Source organism: Lepisosteus oculatus, chromosome 7 (assembly GCF_040954835.1).
Source record: "Lepisosteus oculatus isolate fLepOcu1 chromosome 7, fLepOcu1.hap2, whole genome shotgun sequence".
In the NCBI taxonomy this organism is placed as follows: domain Eukaryota; kingdom Metazoa; phylum Chordata; class Actinopteri; order Semionotiformes; family Lepisosteidae; genus Lepisosteus; species Lepisosteus oculatus.
In genome coordinates, this window is record NC_090702.1 from 52,447,547 (window position 1) to 52,468,612 (window position 21,066).

The 21,066-nt window shown below is 43.7% G+C and overlaps 1 protein-coding gene across 2 annotated transcripts in view; it reads right to left on the reverse strand.

Moving 5' to 3' along the window:
* The window catches only part of btbd11b (BTB (POZ) domain containing 11b), a 167,035-nt gene that overhangs the window by 14,165 nt on the left and 131,804 nt on the right, over positions 1-21,066 (reverse strand). Inside the window, exons 4-10 of one of the 2 annotated variants that reach the window (XM_006633151.3) lie at positions 9,836-9,988; positions 9,242-9,407; positions 8,494-8,583; positions 6,209-6,310; positions 5,354-5,447; positions 3,641-3,776; positions 2,902-3,122 (exon numbers count right to left, since the gene is read on the reverse strand). In XM_006633151.3, the coding sequence (XP_006633214.1) occupies positions 2,902-3,122; positions 3,641-3,776; positions 5,354-5,447; positions 6,209-6,310; positions 8,494-8,583; positions 9,242-9,407; positions 9,836-9,988 (962 nt within the window). The remainder of the gene's footprint in view (positions 1-2,901; positions 3,123-3,640; positions 3,777-5,353; positions 5,448-6,208; positions 6,311-8,493; positions 8,584-9,241; positions 9,408-9,835; positions 9,989-21,066) is intronic. The other variant, XM_015352134.2, reaches the window with a different exon arrangement.

A 21,066-nucleotide genomic window follows, 5' to 3' on the forward strand; every position in this document is an offset into this window, starting at 1 on the left:
CACAGGCACAGCGGAGCACGAGCCACAGGGCCCAGGGCACGCCTGCATACACAGCAAGCACACGGCTCTCAGCCCACAGGCCCAGGGGAACGCGAGCCACAGGGCCCAGGGAACGCCTGCACACACAGCAAGCACACGGCTCTCAGCCCACAGGCCCAGCGGAGCACGAGCCACAGGGCCCAGGGCACGCCTGCACACACAGCAAGCACACGGCTCTCAGCCCACAGGCCCAGCGGAGCACGAGCCACAGGGCCCAGGGCACGCCTGCACACACAGCAAGCACACGGCTCTCAGCCCACAGGCCCAGGGGAACACGAGCCACAGGGCCCAGGGCACGCCTGCACACACAGCAAGCACACGGCTCTCAGCCCACAGGCCCAGCGGAGCACGAGCCACAGCGCCCAGGGCACACCTGCACACACAGCAAGCACACGGCTCTCAGCCCACAGGCCCAGGGGAACACGAGCCACAGGGCCCAGGGCACGCCTGCACACACAGCAAGCACACGGCTCTCAGCCCACAGGCACAGCGGAGCACGAGCCACAGGGCCCAGGGCACGCCTGCACACACAGCAAGCACACGGCTCTCAGCCCACAGGCCCAGGGGAACACGAGCCACAGGGCCCAGGGAACGCCTGCACACACAGCAAGCACACGGCTCTCAGCCCACAGGCCCAGCGGAGCACGAGCCACAGGGCCCAGGGCACGCCTGCACACACAGCAAGCACACGGCTCTCAGCCCACAGGCCCAGGGGAACACGAGCCACAGGGCCCAGGGCACGCCTGCACACACAGCAAGCACACGGCTCTCAGCCCACAGGCCCAGGGGAACACGAGCCACAGGGCCCAGGGAACGCCTGCACACACAGCAAGCACACAGCTCTCAGCCCACAGGCCCAGCGGAGCACGAGCCACAGGGCCCAGGGCACGCCTGCACACACAGCAAGCACACGGCTCTCAGCCCACAGGCCCAGCGGAGCACGAGCCACAGGGCCCAGGGCACGCCTGCACACACAGCAAGCACACGGCTCTCAGCCCACATGCCCAGGGGAACACGAGCCACAGGGCCCAGGGCACGCCTGCACACACAGCAAGCACACGGCTCTCAGCCCACAGGCCCAGCGGAGCACGAGCCACAGGGCCCAGGGCACGCCTGCACACACAGCAAGCACACGGCTCTCAGCCCACAGGCCCAGGGGAACACGAGCCACAGGGCCCAGGGCACGCCTGCACACACAGCAAGCACACGGCTCTCAGCCCACAGGCCCAGGGGAACACGAGCCACAGGGCCCAGGGCACGCCTGCACACACAGCAAGCACACGGCTCTCAGCCCACAGGCCCAGGGGAGCACGAGCCACAGGGCCCAGGGCACGCCTGCACACACAGCAAGCACACGGCTCTCAGCCCACAGGCCCAGGGGAGCACGAGCCACAGGGCCCAGGGCACGCCTGCACACACAGCAAGCACACGGCTCTCAGCCCACAGGCCCAGGGGAGCACGAGCCACAGGGCCCAGGGCACGCCTGCACACACAGCAAGCACACGGCTCTCAGCCCACAGGCCCAGGGGAACACGAGCCACAGGGCCCAGGGCACGCCTGCACACACAGCAAGCACACGGCTCTCAGCCCACAGGCCCAGGGGAACACGAGCCACAGGGCCCAGGGCACGCCTGCACACACAGCAAGCACACGGCTCTCAGCCCACAGGCCCAGAGAGTCAGGACCTCGGTGTTGCTTCTCATCCGAAGGGCGGTACTTTTTTGCAGTACGGTGTCCCCCCCACTATACTGGGGCATTAGGACCCACACAGACCGCAAGGTGAGTCCCCCCTGCTGGTCCCTTATGTTAGTTTGGAGGATATTCAGCACCCATGGCAATCCCCTGGCCAGCTTGAGGAACAGGAAGGAAGCTACCAATCCATCTACCTGAACTCACTCTTTCAGACCAGTCAATGTCTATGTCTGTATTCCGTTACTATCCTGATTTGCCACTAATCACAGTTAACACTAAACAATACTGCATCTGTAATTTTTAGTTGCATTCTCTATACTTCTATGGTGTTCTCCTGCAGTTCAACAGGTTTTGTGCTGATGGGGATTCTCAAAGCTAAGATAAGCAATGGATTGATAGTTATTTTTTCAGCATTTCTTTTATGAATTTATTTTAATCATTTTAACACGAAAATCTATTTCCTGTTGTGATAAGAAACATAATGCTTTTTTTTGCAAATAGCCGTCACCATATTAAATGGGATGTAGATCGGGATGTACTCTGTCACTTTGCATTGCAGTCTTAAAGAGATGTAATGCCGTTGAGGAGCAAGAAATGACAAATATAAGGCACTTTCTACACTTCACTTGAATGTCAAGACAGAGTCTCTAAAGGCTGGCATTTGCATGCTAATCTTCTGCACCTCTAGTCTCTTTAAATTCTGTATGAGAAAGCGATCAAGGAGTTTGAAGTCAAGCCACAGTCTATGCATTTTTAGTTCCTATTAATCATAGTCACACTGGAGAAAAGATGATCACAGTGAAATAAGTGTCCTCATTATGCATAATGTAATTTTTGATTACCTTCAGTATTTTGTACTGCATGACAGGGCTTTGTCATAATGTAGATTAATTGTTTTAGCCTGGCAGAGCCTGACCAGGACATAAGAACAGTTTGGATCTGTAGTTAGCAGCAGTAATGTTAAATTAATGTGAGCAGAGACTGAAATAATGTAGTCATTTTTAGCACATCTCATTAATGCGCTTCCTTTTGCAGGGGGAAGGTGAGGGCCAATTTGAAGTAAATTTTAATTGCTACTCTAGGCAAGGATGAGTGTTTTTCTTACAATGTTTGTGTACCCAGAAGGCAGCTGCCTGTGTGTTGGTGTGCTGTAGTGTGCGGAATACTGACCCAGACTGCGAATGTCAATAGTAATATCCACGTGGCCGTGCTCTGCGCTGTGGTACATGGCCTCTCGCAGGGCCTTCAGCTTGGCCTTACTGTTGCGGCCAGAATCCAGGTGGGCTGGATTCCCTTCTCCAAGCTCGGACCCTTCTGCCAGGATCTCCTCCAGGGACAGTACATCGCTCTTCCCTTTCTCTGTCTGGGAGAGCAGCTTCCGAAACACATTCCTGTGGGAGAGGACAAACTCTAGCAATGCAAGGCCTTGCTCTGACTGCAAGTGAAACATCGTCTTTTGGGAGCTCCAGTTGTTATTTCTGATCCAAGTTATTAGCACGATGAAGGGGGTATTAGCTACAGAAGGGTTCCACTGTGGGAATCATTGCATGCTTCCCCTTCATAACCACCAGTATCACAGCAAAAAGTACAACCGCGCCAAGGAGCCATTGCTGACGGACCTGACATTCCATACAAGTAATGAGCAAGTGTAATATTTATTTCAATCACTATTCAACCTCATGGGAAATATCCACTGAGAAATGAAAAGTCCTGACATGGACAATAGTTAACATTATGTCTGGTGTCTGTCAAAGGATGAGCAAACATTTCTCTACAGTGATGCTTTTTGGTGCCAGACTAATTGGTTCTGATTATAGGAAAATGTCTCATTTCAAAGTTCCCTAGTACTTCCTTTCTGTGTATGGGAAGAAAAGGGCTTAGGAACAGGAAAGACAGGGCTTGGGGTTACCTGTGGCCATGAGCAGCTGCCTGGCTATATGAGTTCATGTCCCCCTGCGGAGCCGAAGAAATCCCATTCCGATACATCGTCCCTATCATGGGATCTGCTCCTCTCTCCAGCAGCAGACTGACAAGCTCAAAGTTACCTGCACAGAACCACATCACACACACACAAAAAGCCTGGTTTCAACAACACCGAAGCACAGCATAGCAGATACAGCATAAATTAAAGCTTATTTTCCAGCACTGGTTTTCTCTTCATCCATTCAAGCTTCTTAGATGATCCCTTTTCCTGCTCTCAAATACAAAGACATTTTCATCATGCACAGCATGCACAACAATTCTGGAAATACAGTGGGTTTCAGAATTAGTTCTGTGATAAACGCTCTCTACATTTCCCTACACACTCTCAGTAGTAAAGCTTGAGAAATATTCTTATTATTGGCCTTAACATCCTTTTTTTCTTTGTGACATATTCTTGTCTATTGGTCCTCAAACTTGAATGACCACGTGTTACTGTCATGACCTCTGCAGCCAGATGGCACTCCCACTCTGTCCTGTCCTTAGTTTCCTGTGCTTTGCTCTCCTTCCGGTGTCTCTCTCTCTCTGGTGCTATATATTTCCGGGTCACTCATTCCCCTTCACTCAGCATTGACGTTCGGATGTCCTGAGACCCGCCTAGCACCAGGTCGCCCCACGTCCGCTGTCTGAGGGCATAGGTTTCTATACGACTCCTGAACTGCTGAGCCCGGGCGAACCCCTGTCCTGTTGCTACGCATAGGGTCTTCTTCCACTCTCCTGCCATTCCACAGTTCGTCCCTTCCGACATCCGTGACAGAATGCTGAGCCATCTCCTGACCCCGCGAGTGGCGCTTTTTGTTTTTCCACAGTTTTTTTTCTCTATCTGGGTTTTTTTTCCCTCTCAGCTCTTCTATTCTAATCGCAGGATGCTTCTCCTGACATCCGTGCCTGTGATCGGGACTTGGGTTGTCATTTCGGTATCCGTGATTGAATGTTGAGCTGGCCCTCCTATCCTCATTGCTGGATATCACTCCGGTCATCCGTGCCTGTGAGCGGGCCCTGTGCCTGGCTTTCCTCGGGTTGTCCACTCCGATATTAGCGATAGGGTGGTGAGCCTTTTTTCCTCTCCCATTCTCATTGCTGGATATCACCTTCCTGAAATCCATGCCTGCGTTTGCTCGGGTTGTCCACTCCGATATCAGTGATAGAATTTTGAACATGCTTATTGCCCAGTCTGCGGTATTTTTCCTGGGTTTTTGTGTTTTTATTTTTTGTTTTTTGCTTTTTTGCTATTTTTTCACTTCCTGGTTTCCCCTTCTCTCTGGTCCCCCGTCCCCTGTGTCTCGGAACTTTTGGTTCCTATCTGTTTTTTGTGGTTTGTTTCCCTGGTCTCCCAGGTTTATTGTTTTTGTGGTTTGTGCTTGTGTACAGGTCTTTTTTGTTCTAAGTCTCCAGAGCTCTACCTCCACGGTTCATCCCTTCTGACATCCGTGACAGTTACAGCTTCTCCAGAGCTTCTCCACAGTTCTTCTAGAGCTTCCCCAGAGCTCTTCTAGAGCTTTTCCATAGCTCTTCCAGAGCTTCTTTAGAGCTTCTCCAGAGGTCTCCCAGAGCTTCTCCAGAGCTCCTCTATAGTTTCTACCCAGTTCCTCTAGAACGTCTTCAAAGCTCCACTAATGCTCCTTCAGAGCTCTTGACCCACCTGCAGCAGATGCCAGTTGCAGTGGAGTTTCTGCATAATTTTCAGCCCCATCCTGCAAAGAGCCTTCAACATTCGCCCCAGCATCCAGCAACAGCTAAGAAAAGAAAGAGGCCAACACTTGGTACTTAATACTGTCCCTGGAGTAATTTAATGAAGAAAAACAAAAGGTAGTGGAAATACAGTTTATTTCCAGATATAATGGTGTACTTTCTGACAAAGTGGACACATTAGCAAAATGCGATTATTTCAAACATGCTTGAAGAAGAGCCGGGTTAATGGCAGTATAACTGTGAATTTCAATGTGATGCGCAAGTAGAGTGTGTGTGAATGTGTCAATGCATTTAACCCTGACTAATGAGAGAAACAAGGCATGTTCTTCTAAATGTGGAAGTTTTGTTCTTAAAGAGACACTGGATCTGATGGTGTGGCTCAAGTATTTAATATTTAATGAAGATCACCATGGAACTATTGTTCATCCAGGTAGAGCATCCAATATCAGCCTTAAAACGCAACCAGCAAATGCCCAGATATCAAGGAGCACCAAAAAACTGATGGCTTTCTACAGCAGAGCTCCACCGTGATCACAGTGGCAACACAATGAAACAGGTCCAGCACAGCACAAAGATGCCTCTGCCCCACACGTTTGGACCACATTAAATGTACATCTTATTAGGTGATCGCTTTTAAATTTCAAGTCTTTCATATCGAATGCAAACAACATGCAGTGCTTACAAATACAAGATTGATTATTATTATTATTATTATTCATAATAATAATAATTGATGTCACCATGGTAATGTTAATAAAATTAACAGGTATTAAATTAAAAAAAAAAACAGGCAAAACATCACTACCTGAACAACAGGGATGTGTCCATGTAACACAGCAAAAGTGAGGGGTGTCCCATGGCGAGTTTCAGGGTAAACTGAGGGGCACCTGTGCACTGTGTTTGGCACCTGGAAGTCCAAGGGCATGATTGAAGAGAAAAACACAGGAATTAAATGTCTGTTCTGTTTACTGTACAGTGCTCTTGCTCACTTGAAAACCACTGAATGGTCCAGCTCCAGGTTACTGTAAGGGCTCCTTGCGAGAGTATAGTTCAGGTTGACTCTGACCTCTGCAGATCGAGGCCTCCTAACACAATGAGCAACAGAACCTCCTAACGTGTAGCATCACAAGGGTGCAACTCATTGCCCAAATCCATTAGCAGTTCTGTGACTATTGATATTTTTAATCTCACTTAAAGCCCTATTTTCCCTAAAGGCTTTGATGTAGAGTTCAGTTTTACTAGGCGGAAATTCTTTGTTTGATTTTCTCTTTCTTTCTACTTCAGCTGTGTGTATTATGTGTGCCATTTTAGAGCTCTTTGCGTTTGAGTTGAAAGGGGCTCATAAAATTCTGCTGTGCTACAGCATCATTATTATGTGCATGATATGTGACAAGAGGATGGAAGTGTGGAACAATACGATGCTTTAAGAGGGCTAAAATTTAAGAACATCATCTAAGCTGCGCTGCTCAATGGGTTTCTTCTCCTGTTCTCAGAAAGTGCTATCTTCTTTATACTAGCTTGAACTCTTTGTTCCCATTGAAATTTTACTACTCTTAATGGACAATTCAGTCTATTCACTGTGTAGAAAGAATTAATTACTACTTTTGAACCAGCTGAACTCTACATAAAATCTTTGAAATATAATAAAGTCTAAAAAGAATACAAGAATATACTAAGCTGTTAAAAATAACGAATGTTTATAGTGCCTTGCAAAAATATTCAGACCCTTCCTATGGTGTCTCATTCTGTGAAATTACAAAATGATGCAGTTTTTTTAAAACTCAATATTTTATTCAAAATCTGAATATTCAGCTGAATCAGAACTATAACATAATGCCTCCACCTACATGCCTGACACTAGGAATGGTGCTGACTGATTTTCTCTGTTGATTTGTCTCAGATATAACTCTTTGAATTTAAACCAAAGGGTTCCAATTTTGCCTTTTCACAAAACCTTTTGCAGTATGTCTTAACTCAGTTGCAAACTCCATGTGGGAACTGAGATGGGTTTTCAGCCCTGTTATTCAGGCCTGATCTAAACAGTGTCTAGGTGGTATGGTACTGTACATGTTTGACTTATTAGCGATCCACTTCATATTCAGTGTTTTTAATTTTTTACACCCTTCTCTTAATCTGTACTTTTCTAGAACTTTATTTTAAACAGTTGTTTTAAATGACCCTTGCTCTTCTTGATTGAATCCTTTCTTGAAATTCTCTAGTTGACGAAGGGACACATGCATTTATTGTGAAATCATGTAAATCACTATTATTGCACACAGACAGGGGCCACTTAACTAACTGGCTCGTTAAGTTAATTTTGTGCACCTACATTAATTTAGGTTTGCCATAGCAAAAGGTATGAATACCTACAGTATGCAACCATGGGTTTTTTCAGTTTACTTTCATATTATCTATGTACTGTACTTCTTTCCTTGAATGTGTGGAGTAAGTTGTATAACATCTAATTTAAATACAAAATGCATATTGAACTTCAATAGTCACATGACTGTAATCTTTAAAGCAACAAAATGGGAATCTTCATGGGTCCAAATATTTTTGCAAGACACTATGATAAATAACCAAAATGGCAAATTGAAAAAAATGCAGAGCATATCTAAGTCATGAGCTGAGAACAATAATAATGCTCAGGATGGAATCCCATGTAATTATAAAAGACAACATGATTAACTCTTTCTGAATCCAAGCCACTAATAGACCTCCTGAAATTTCAGTGACTTGACAAGCTTTCTTTGCCTGGTGCTTGTTCTTAAATCTTCATTAGTCTCCCTCATCTGGGAGAACGCTAAAGCAGAGACATATGGACAAGATGGTCAGACTCAAGCAATGCAACGGTAAGGGTTTACAGTTGTAATGAGAAAACATAGGAGACACGAAGGACCAAAAAGAAAGGACTTCTGTTCAGTACATGGAATACATCACGGTACAACTAAACTCTGCTGTCCCCCAAATAAAAATTCCTTCAATAAACTGGAATCAATTAATTTAATTTTTTTAAAATGAATTGGAATCAATTGTGTTTGGAAAAAAACTTTCACCTCACTGGCCAGGTGCTCGATCAAAAGCACATACCTCAGTGTTAATGTCAGCTCCAGCATCCAGCAGCATCTGGACCATGGCCTCATCTCCGCGGACACAAGCGTACATGAGAGGAGTCATTCCCTGAAAACACAAGAGCAGCACAAGCGTACATGAGAGGAGTCATTCCCTGAAAACACAAGAGCAGCACAAGCGCCCTGTCAGAGGGCATTACTGCAGAACTGAGGCCCAAGCACAGCTGTGGTCCTCAAAATTAAATAAGGTGGATTCTATGAAGAGCAGTCCAAAGCTCGGAGAACAAATGCAACATTGATTTAATAATCACATTTACGTTTCAGGGCTAGAGTGCACTGAGGAAGATAAGCTCATTGATACTAGACTATTAGCATATTATTTATACAGATGCAAAATATAAGGAAGGGTCTTTACATTTTTCTAGCTATTAAACATTGGAGCAGCTTCATTTCCTATCTGAGATTTGGAAACCCTCCAGGAATCTTCAAATATCTCCTAGCCTAGCTAGGAGGAGCCCCTGGGGTCTTTTCATACACATTTGAGCATCATTGTTCTAGATAACAGCTCTGAATGTTCCCGTGAAAAAGCAATAATTTGCACTTTAAACAAATCTCACAAAACAAACTCCCCATGCGATCACATTATCTTGTGAAGCCACTTTGGTCTTCTTTCACAAGGGGAGCTATTTTGTTTTTTGAAAGTCAGGAACAGGACAGGGAATTCAGCGCGCTGGGGGTTCCCGGATCAGCGCCGGCGGGCCTCTGACCTGCTCACTCATGCTGTTGATGCCCTCTGGGCCCAGCAGAGACACGGCTTGCTTGACCAGGTCTGTCCGCCCGCAGTTCAGCATCCGAAAGCCTAGGTCCTGCAGGAATTTGGCTTCTGTGGCAGCAGCGTCCAGCTTCCGAGAGGCACAAAAACAGTCATCCGTCCTAGAGGGCATTTCAATTGAAATGTGCATCTAGATTAGAAGGTCATTACGGTCCAGAGTCGAAGGCTTGAACAAAGACAACGTCTTACATTGATGCTGACGGCCGCTGCTTTAGCCTTTGCAAATATTAATCACGGCTGAAACTCCTGCTCGTGTAAACCGTTTATTAATGCTCCGCCGGGACTTGGGATTGAATCAGTGTTACATTTTCCCTGTATGTGCTTAAGCCGGGAACATCTGCCATAAAGATTTAAATTAAAATATAGTTTGCCTGATCAAATACCTCATGTTCCATCTTACTTTGCACGTCATGCACGCAAGATGTACGGTACAGTACTTGCAGGAATTCCTGCATAATCTCTCGTCTTGGCTCTGACGTGGCTGTGAACTGTGCACTTCCACGGTGCGCTGAGCGGCTCGGTGTCATACTTGAGCTGCCGGGGCTCGCAGTCCACGCCGGGGAGCAGAAGCCGTGCCGCCTGACGCACGTCATCGCTGTCCACCGAGAAGCTGCGCCGGTGCTCCGCGTGGGCCACGGCCACTCGGATCCACTCCATCAGCGGCGGCAGTACCAGAAACGGCCTGAAGAGGGAGACCACGCCATTGCAATCACCACAACACGGCACGAGAGCCTTCAAACTGCTTTTGGGAAAACCAGCAATTCAGTTTCTCTCAGGCTCATACGCACACTTTCTCATTTTTCAACATATTGGATATTACGTGGAAAAAGCTCATGCCGTACTGAGCCCAGAGAAAATTCCATCACCCTCATTTATGAAAGGTTAAATTCTCAGCTGTCATAGGAGATTCCACATTGAAATGAGTCACCGATGGAGCACCGATCCTCCGCTGCCTGGAGAAAAACGATACACCTGTGCAATGAGGCAGTGCTTTGAGAGAAATGAATAGTGGACAGTGATGCATCCACCTAAGCAAAGAAACGGTACATGAAGGAAAGAAAAGGGGCTCTTTCCCCAGAGAGGGACTGTGGAAAATGGGTGTAGTTAAGCATAACAATAAATTATTTACACCTCTGTGGCACTTGTTTACACCAAAGTGGTCTTCATATAAGAAGGGACCCCATTTCATCCACCTCTGAGCTCCAACAACCATGAGTGTGGGTGACATGAAGTGTAACAGCCATTAACAGTTATTATTTCCAGCAGCCATATCACCCTGGACTCACAACTGGCAGCCCACTGAAGCTCAGCAGGTGTGAGCCTGGTTATGGGAGACCTTGAATGAGAGACCTCCTGGGAAAAGCTAAGGTTGCTGCTGGAAGAGGTGTTACTGGGGTACTCACCCTGTGATCTGTGTGGGTCCTAATGCCCCAGTATAGTGAAGGGGACACGAACTGTTAAAAGGAGCCCTCCTTCAGATGAGACATAAAACAGAGGTCCTGACTCTCTGAGGTCATTAAAAATCCCAGGGCGTTTTCTCGAAAAGAGTAGAAATGCCCAAATTGCCCAGGACTCAGGAAAGGATCCTTTATCAGTCATGGCCTCATAATAATCCCCATCTATGATCTGGCTTCATCACTCTGTTCTCCACCCCACTGAGAGCTGGTGTGGTGAGCGATCTGGCGCACTATGGCTGCCGGCGCATCATCCAGGTGGGGCTACACACTGGTAGTGGAGGGGATCCCCATTACCTGTAAAGCACTTTGAATTGAGTGTCCAGAAAAGAACTTTATAAGTGTAAGGAATTATTATTATGCCTGGTAATCCCCACTACACAGCATATCAGGTGGGCAAGCTCAACTTTTCAAATAAGGGAGGACTTCAGGAAGGCCAGATTGCCCAAACCGAGAGTAGAATTTAGCCAGGTTAACTCTTCTACTCTTACAAATATTGCCACGTGATCTTTAATGACCAAGTAGTCAGGACTTCGGTTTAACGTCTCAACCTTACATCACCTTCTACAGCACAATGTCTCCTATTACCAATGGAGGGAACAGTGCTACTTACTGGACAACTAACATCAAGCAAGAACTTGTAACCTCCCTCAGAGGTCTACCAGTTCAGTCCTGGCATAGCTACTAAGATCAGGTAACAAGATGGTATGATGATATCATAACAGCAGTATACAAGTGATATAATGAAGAAGTGATATAATGCTTATGGTATACTGCAGGACCCGTCAGTAAATGCTCAGCTTGGGTGAAAGAACATCTTCTGAACTTGAAGCTGAAAAAATATAGGAAACTATACCTCAGTTGCTTTTGACAGGGAACGGGAATTTCTGATGACTCTCCAGATCAAATGTGAAAAAAGATTACAGTGAGACAGTTCCTAACCCATTCTTGTACAGTTTCTTCTGGGCAGACACAGATTATGACATGATATTGACTATAATCAGGCTACATGCCCATTTATGTTTTAAGCTGATAGCTAAGTGACTGGTCAGTAAATTATTAAATTACATCCAATAAAATACAGAAACAATATATTTTACTTACATCTGGTTTCTTGGCTAATACTACATAGAATCTGCTTTAAAGAAATTATCAGAGCTCTGAGGATGGGACTCTTATCTCTTAAGAAACAGTGAGCTGTATTTTAATTGTTCAACCAACAAAATATAATTTTACTATGGGAGCTATTTTGAAAAATGAAGACAAAATAATGAAGAATAAACATGGCCTGTTTCAAAAAGAATTCATCGGAGTAATGAGAATGTGTCTCTTATCTTATAAAACACAATCAGCTACACTTTAATTACTTAGCAAATAAAACCAGCCTTCTGGATTGGGAGCAATATTGGAACAAGAAGACAAAATGGGAAAGAATTAACACTAACTTCAAAAAATCCAGAACGGCATCAAAATAGCCAATGAAGATTTTTACCATTTTATTTTTCTCAGTCAGTGTGAGTTTGTTTAGAAGACTGATTTTCATATATTGTGAGAAAGAGTTTTCCTGTGATCTCAGGACTGAATATCATGTTCTAATGAGTTAGAAGGCTGTCCAGGGTCAGGTCCCAGACTCGGTCTTTCGGAGGACCACTACGTCACTTGGTTTTCTTTGTAGCTCAGCTCGATATGGAATTGTTAAACAGATAGGTAATACCCCTCCCTTCGCCCCATCTTCACTCTTGCAGTTACCTCCCTTGTTCATTAAGCCAGCAGCCATATCACTCTGCAACTCAAAACTGGCAACCCACTGAAGCTCAGCAGGTGTGAGCCTGGTCAGTACCTGGATGCGAGACCTCCTGGGAAAAACTAAGGTTGCTGCTGGAAGAGGTGTTAGTGGGGCCAGCAGGGGGTGCTAATGCCCCAGTATAGTGATGGGGACACTATACTGTAAACAGGTGCCGTCCTTTGGATGAGACGTAAAACCGAGGTCCTGACTCTCTGTGGTCATTAAAAATCCCAGGGTGTTTCTTGAAAAGAGTAGGGGTGTAACCCTGGTGTCCTTGGCAAATTTCCAATTGGCCCTCACCAATCATGGCCTCCTAATAATCCCCCTCTATGAATTACTCTGCTCTCCTCCCCACTGATAGCTGATGTGTGGGGAGCGTTCTGGCGCACTATGCCTGCTGTTGCATCATCCAGGTGGGGCTGCACATTGGTGGTGGAGGAGGGGATCCCCATTACCTGTAAAGAGCTTTGAGTGGAGTGTCCAGAAAAGCGCTATATAAGTGTTAGCAATTATTAATTATTATTATTATAATAATAATTAATACTAGTTCCTCACTAGTGAGTTTTTATTTTTGTCAGTCTTGATCTGACGGCCAGGGCTCTCATTTCCTCAGCCTGGTTAAACTATTCATATATTAAGCACACTAATCCTCCATACTCCTCATCTCATCTTAATTAGAATTTGACTTGAAACCACTAAAATCTCCAGCAATAAATAATTACTATACTTGCTTCCTTATTTACACTTTGGTTAATCTGTTCCTGCAAGGCAGTCCTGAGATGAAAAAATATCTTAACTTCAAGGACAGTGTTTTCGGCAGCTTCAGCATACAGACCATGTGGCAGCCTCTCCTCAACCTACATACTGTTATATCATTGTAGGTGATGAATTTATGATGAACAGATACAGAAATGACAAAGTATCAGACATTCCCACAGTGAGCTTTTTATGTTCTGCAAAAATCATTTTGGCGACGTTTCAGCATGCCTGAATGAATAAAGTTCTGAATCTTAGAAACTGGTACGGGATTGAAACAAGCCCCAGCACGTATTTGATATTTTTAGAGCAGAAAGCAATATTTAAACATCTAACCTGGACAGAAAACTGAAATTAATTTGCCTGTGAGCAAAAACCTAGGTGACGCAGTGTTCCTCCAGGACCAGGGTGTTAGCAGCCACCAAGACAGCTCCAGTAAGCAGGGGGACGGACCCTGTGCAGGTTCCAACAGACAGGAGCCACTAAAAGAGCACTATAATTCAGTCCGGAAACTGGCTGAATTCAGGAACCAAGAAGACAATCCAAGGAGAAATAAAACACAAGAAGCAGGGGAAAGGAAACCAGAGTAACCCGGAGAAAATGATGTAAAAAGAAGAACAAGAAGAAAAACAAGGCCTGGAGCAGTACAGGAGTACTGAGTAAGATAAGAAGCAGGAAACAAGGTTCAGGAAAAGCCAGGTAAGTGAGGCCCTTAGTTCAAACCAGAGACATACAAGGGCATGAGAGTACAGTTTATATACAGCTAAGGAATGGAGTTGTGGAGCCCTGGGTGCACTTGTCAGTCTGTGATCGGCTAAAGCTTAGTACAGCTGTCTGCACAGTCTCCACCTCTGTTGCACGGCCAGGCCAGCAACCACTGCTTGAGACGCCCTCTGGTGGCGAGAAGATGGAACCTTAACACAGGGTAGAAAACCACTGTCCTACTGTATGTGTTACATTACATTCATAACGTTTGGTATAAATACATGAAACCTGCCCTATAGGATAAGATATAAGGTCTAAAGAAAAAAAAATATACATGGGAATTAGAGAGAAATCTGAGGCCACCATGCCTTTAAGCAGCATTAGGAACATTCAGCTTGATTTGGTTATATCTGAAAGTCTTCATATGAAGGACAAGTTCAGCAAAGTTGGAGTCTGAATCCCACCGCATATACATAAGACAAAAACAAACTCTACATTTGTAGTCTCTCAGAAATCATAAAAGGCAGCAACAAACAAGATCTATCTCAATCACAGCAGCTAATGTTGATTGAAGCTCAATAACCTCTTCTATAGTCCCAGTGCACAAGCATGTTACTCAGGGCACTGAAACTTCTTGTTCATACGAGCTTGTCGGCAAATGGATGATTTCTCTTTGTTGTTTCTATTGTATTCTGTGCCCTACTTTCTGCTAAATGTCTTTTCCAGAACACTCTCTGTCTGCTCTCCACATGGCAACCAAATTATCCAAATTATTCCTTCAGGGCTGAAAGTGAAAAGCAGCAATGTCTCACTTTCCATCAGCTCACCACAAGAAGGAAGTATCTTTATCCCAGTTAAAAACAAACCCCAAAACTTACAAAACCACAGGAATACCAATTTTAACTCTAGTCTTTAAGACATCTAGAAAGACAGCTGGTCTGTGTTGCACTGCTCTTAATGTTAAAAGACTGCAGTGGCTGTGCAAATAGGTGATATGATTTTCCATATAGCTTATTAAGAAGAATTGGCTATTCCCGTTTAAACCAGTGCTGGTACCTGCATCAGTTTAAAAAAGGTGTAGCACTATTAAGATACATTTTTATTTGTGGAGCTATTTCCTTAAATGCAATGTGCAAACACATTTAATTGATAGCATATTGCAGTACTGTAACTGCTTTGAATCGAGAAGGAGCTCCTTCATGTTCTTACCCAGCTGAAAACCTTAAGGATTGTAAAAACCAAGAAATGCTTTCCACAATAAATCACTGCATATCATAAACGAAATATCAGATTTATTCTTGATTTTCCCTATTCACTGTGTTCATATCAGTTTCTATAATGCTTCTATAATGCTGGTTGCCTTTAAAAAAATGCTTTTTATTTAATCAGCACCTGGACTTGAAGCACAGCTAAATGTAACTTCTACTCTGGGCTGAACAATGTTGATTTGAGTAATGGTATTTACCATTTGTAATTGGGTGAAATCAGTGTTGTTGTATTCTATTAATAAATAAGTAACATAAAGACTTTGATGAAACAGAGTGGGGCAGTATTTTGTGTTGGAAAAAAATCTACAAAATTGAATGGCTCTGTCAATATCCAGATGCTGGTGTTTGCTCATTTTTTCTTGAAGATACTGTTTGTATGAAAAATGAAATCCTTTCAGGACTCCAGCAGCTTTTTACATAAGTCTAAGAGCTTCTCCACTTTTTTTTAACTGCAAATAAATGCCAGATAACTTCCCAAACCTATGTTTAAGTTAAAAAATGGAATTTTCCTTTTCCGCACTCCTGCTGTCTCTGCACCATTAAAGCTTTCTACAAGCTTCCAGAAATGTCACAGCATGTTTTGCACTTGTGCAACAATCTTCGAAAAAGAAATGCCCTCCTTTTTTCACCAACGGGAGAAATTTCCCATAATATGGCTGTCACACATTGAGTAATGAAATATGGAGATTTGGGAATCAAGCTAAATGATAATTAATTTTAATTAAAAGTGCCCTGTAAAGAAACAGACAAGCTGTAACATAGCATAGCCTCCTGGAATATTTTTTTAACTAAAGAAGTCTGCATATCTAAGAATGTAATTAAATGAATGGAATAAAATGTGGCAATATGAAGACATTAATTAAAAACTACACCACATGATCTCTTCCACACTGCAAACATAACGTTCCAAGGTGCCAGGAGTTCTGAAGGATTTCAGTAGTTCAGGTAGATCCTCACGAAGGTGATGGAAGGATGACATACAGAGAATATCTGGTGTGACTCGTCTAGCTGCCAAAACGCACCCTTCACTATTGTGAGGAATGAGCTGGGGAGCAGCTACAAGTATGGGTGAGAGACTTATATATGTAGGAGAGTGCAGGAGAAATCTGCAAGAATGAGATCTAACCTTCCTCTCAAATGTCTGTTACAAACTTCCTGAATTAAGTATTTCTTGAATCAGGATCTCATAGTTCAAGTATTATATTTTTAGATCTACAAAAAGCTTACTCACCCTTTAAGGATCACTCAAATATTTATCAGCCCATAAAGTTAAGTGCAGGTTTAGGTGGCAATTATTAAATTGTTTGCCATCACAAAACTGCTTGTTAGGTTATAACACAAACTAATAGAGCAGATGGTTTACAGATATCGTTATAACACATCAATTCTGCTGTGTAGCCAAAAAAGAGCATAACTAATATTTCACAATAGCTTTTTACTGTAGATGGGACACCCTACGGTATATTTTGTTGTGGAAAGAAAAACTGTGAAATATTTAGGAGGCTTTCCAAATTCTTTAGTCTAACAGGCCAATAAGGCAATAAATATTCAGGGACAGATATGCCACAACCTTTCTGCATTATTCCTTAAGTGAGGACAAAAGCTGAGTAATGAGGTCAGCACAGTGCATAGCAGACCTCATTATTTGTGTTACCAAAGGCAGATCACAGCTAAGCAGTGCCTTTACATTAAATATTCCCAAGCAGCCATTTTATGATGGAATATTTTGCATGGAAAAATTATTCTATCACACTGGACGTCAAGTGTGCTTTTAGCTAGCTCATTGTGCCAGCTCCCTCATTCACATTCAAAATAACCTATTTATTATGAAATGAGCATACACTCCAGCTGTGTGTCCACGAAACTGCTGTTTGGGAAGCCTTCTGTATGAAAAGTGCTGAAATCAGCCTTTTCTCTCTAAGTTTGTCTTATGAAAAATACTCCCCTGCTTCCAAGCACGCTTTTATTTCAGCGTCTAGAGACTTCACGTTTCTAATACTACATACATAGATTTTTGAGGCATAAATTACCATGACAAGGATGCATTAGTTCAGACCCAACTAGAAAACAACATCATATTTTCTTTTTAAGATATCAAGCATCTCTTTCTCTGTTTCCAGTACACCAACAGATTAATATCCTTCATTATTTCAATGGACTGAGCAAGGTAATCAGTGCTCCTGGGAAGTGCGGTGACTGACCTGTTCTACATCACAAGAGAGACAGTGTGGGTAAGGAAGGAGCTGGCATTTAGAAAGAGCTCGCTTTTTGTCTTGCTTTAATTAGTGCTTACTGAAATACAGTATTACATTTCTGTAAATCCAGCCTGACAGAAGCATAAAGTGAACACAACATATCTGAGGGAAATCAATGAGATCTCGCTCATATTATTTCACTCCCCTTCTGCCTCTGCTCTGGGCGGTGAACAGCCCACTAACTTACGTAGAAATTACGAAAACTACACATGTCTTTTTTCATTTTGCTTCTTTTTTACTCATCGGTCTTAACCTGACAGATCCAATAAAGACATTGTTACACAACCAGTGGATTATCTCTGAAATCTGAACAAAAAGGATTTATTCAGTTTCATACATCTGCTTGTGCATGATGAACATCTGGCATTTAAGAGCATTTTGTATAGCTCCAGAAGTAGAACCTTCTTTTGACTAATCCTGGTCTCTTGTCTGTCCTCCAAGCCCGTTTACACTTTAGGAGTGACAGGGCCTTCTCCTGGTACAACCCAAAGCTCTGGAATTCTATCCCCAAGGATATCACAGTCACCTTCCTGAGCTCTTTCAAATCCAGACCCAAAACCTTCTTTAGAAGGGTTTTTATGTAACTGGTTCTGTGTCTGCCCATTTGCATTCCTGCTGTATTACAAGATCATGTAACTCTGCTGTCTCCTCTCATTGTGTTTTGTTTTCTTACTGTAAAAAGTGCTTTGAGAAGCCACTTTTAAAGGTGCTATATAATACAAAGGGTATTATTATAAGTAGTAGTATTAAAGAATAGAAGCCCGATGTCTGGTAAAACCAGAAGACAATGCACCAAGGCTCGATTTCCACTTTCAATGTTGTGCCTGCACAGTATAAGCGTGGGGTGTCTCTGCAGGGAAAGTGGGTCTGGACTGCATCATTCTTCAGTCTCCCTCATTCATTTCACTTCTCGTGGGAGGATGGCTTGTTTCAGCACCCACCACATAATTTGAGGAAAGCCAGGTCAAACGATGACAACGCAAAAGTGATATGTTTTGCTTACCAGCTTCTTGGATATGGGGCTTATGACCCCCATAATCTAATGAGAATGTGCTGAGTTTCCACGGGTTGCAGGAATCTTCATTTCCCCCAGATAGAAACTTGTCATCTCCGGGATGAAGGAAAATTGTTTTCATGCAAGTGAAGGCAAGTTTAATTTGAATGACTGGGCTATCATAGTTTATCACACTGGTTCTCTCCAGCTGTACGAGCCACCCACCATGATCTATTTTCTCATCATTTGAACTATAAACCTAGCTCTAACAATAAAATAAACTGTTTGCTCATGCAACACATAGCATATCTTTCATTTTTAATGACCCAGAGGAATCCCACTTGGAGCACAGGCTTGGTTAAATCTTCTAAAATGAACCCAGGAGGAATTTTGTCACTGCGCCCATAACCACACTGTAACTCCAAATTATACCAAGCACAACAACAAACAGGTAGGTTCCATTCTTGTGTTGAATTGTTCAGAAGCTGCCTTCTGCCAACAGTATGAACAATCAGGTTTGCAGAGTATGAGGGGAACAGCAAATGTGAGGGAACTCAAATGAAAAACTAGCAACAAAATAGCTCAAGACAAAGTATTTTCAGAATTAAATAGTATATATCTACCGGTGACACTCTTGCACAGTCAGATAGAGGGGAACTCCCTCGTCTCTCCAGCAGGGAGAAGGTCAGGTGGAAAAGAAAGGTTACAGTCTAGAAGAAGTGCAAGCTTAATTATGTCTGAGATGGAGTGTACCGGCTGTCAGTCTGACGCACCTGCCTTACTGTGCGCATAGTAGCCGGACCACAAAAATAAAAAAAACACTCAGCATCACAGACCATTAGGTGTTGGAGCTGAGCTCTTTACATATAGGCCTGTCTGTTATTCTAAACTTGTGTTCAGCCTGAACAGCTCACAGGGGTTTTATGGGAATACTATATTTTAATAACAAGTGCAGTGCACATAGTAAATGTAGATCTACATGTGCACTATTTGCATTATGTTAAATATATAAGGAATTTGTAGAATATACAAATATAGAATATACTCTCCATTCATCCTGCTCTGTAATGCACAGTTGATTAATGGAATTCTAAATTATAATAGAAATTTACAGAGGAAGGCTGAATCCTAATCTCTCTCACTTCTGCTCTCCTCCGTATGTAAGTCTCACACCTGGCACTTCCCGAAGTGCATCTCTCTTATACCCTCCTACCTCCCCCTCTGCACCCCTGTAGCAGCTCCCTGACTCATTCCAGACACCCGGAGAGAGACGTCTGGGCAGCCTCTCCCTGCTGACTAGGCTGTCATTCCCTCAGCCTGGCATGCTACACCAAATACACTCTGCATACCTCATCTCGCCCTGATTAGGATCTAACCCAACTACTAAATTCTAAAATACCTAGAGCATTTTAGATATTTATCTAAGATTTCAAACTTAACAGACATTTCCTCATACAATGTTATCTTAGTAGTTTGGTTGGACCCTAATCAAGACAGGGAAGAGGGGCGATTTGAATAGTGGACTTTATTGGGGTAACACACCTTGCGCCTTGAGGAGAACGACAAGGGAAAGACAAACCAGATAGATGCTGCAAGCACGATTAATGGGGTGGAGGGAGGGAGAGAAAATGAAATGCAAGCAAGTATGTGTGATATTTTTATGTAGAGAGGTGGAAGAGGGCGAGATTAGGGTTTGCCCTTGTCCCGACATTTTAAGTTTAAACTCCATTACTTTAATTTTATCCATACATTTTCTAACTGCTTTGTCCAATATTAGGGTCATGAGAGAGCTGGAGCCTATCCCTTCATGCAACAGGCATAAAGCAGGATACACACTGGGCGGGACGCCAGTCTCTTTCCGGAAATACACAGGCACAAACACAGACAGACCAGTTTTCCTAGAAGCCAATTAACACACCAGTATGACTTTTGACAAATAGAGGAAATCAAGCGCCCAGAGGAAACTCACATGAACACAGAGATAACATGCAAACTCCATGCAGATAGCACCCCAGGAAATGGACCCAGGGTCCCATGTCTGAGAGGCAGCTAACCATGCTAACCACTGTGCAACCTTACAATTAAACTGTAAAATTTAATTTTACAATTATTTAATTTCTTCCTTACTATTTCAAAATATATAAAAAAATATTTTAAAAAATGAAACAATTTTGGATTGGGTGTTTTATTTATGGTTCCTGCAGTTTATTTTTGATTTTGGGATATTTCACAGTTAGGCAGCAGGTAACTCATTTGTTGAATTACTGTACTCTGTACTTAATCCCATTGTAAACTGCGCTGCCAAGGTGCACACCATGGAAGTAAAAATCTGTTAATCGACCTGGTCTGCCTGAAACTCAAAAATGAGTGGAACAGAGACAATCAGTATCTGACTGCTTGTCGAAGCTGGACAGATAGCAAAGCAAGACACACGCTTTTCCGAAACTCTCAAAGAGCTTTTAAAAATCAGAAAAACGAGACGGTGATGGCCGATTTTCAGTTCATCGGGTTTGCAGCGCTGTGTGCCACATCAGATGTTCCT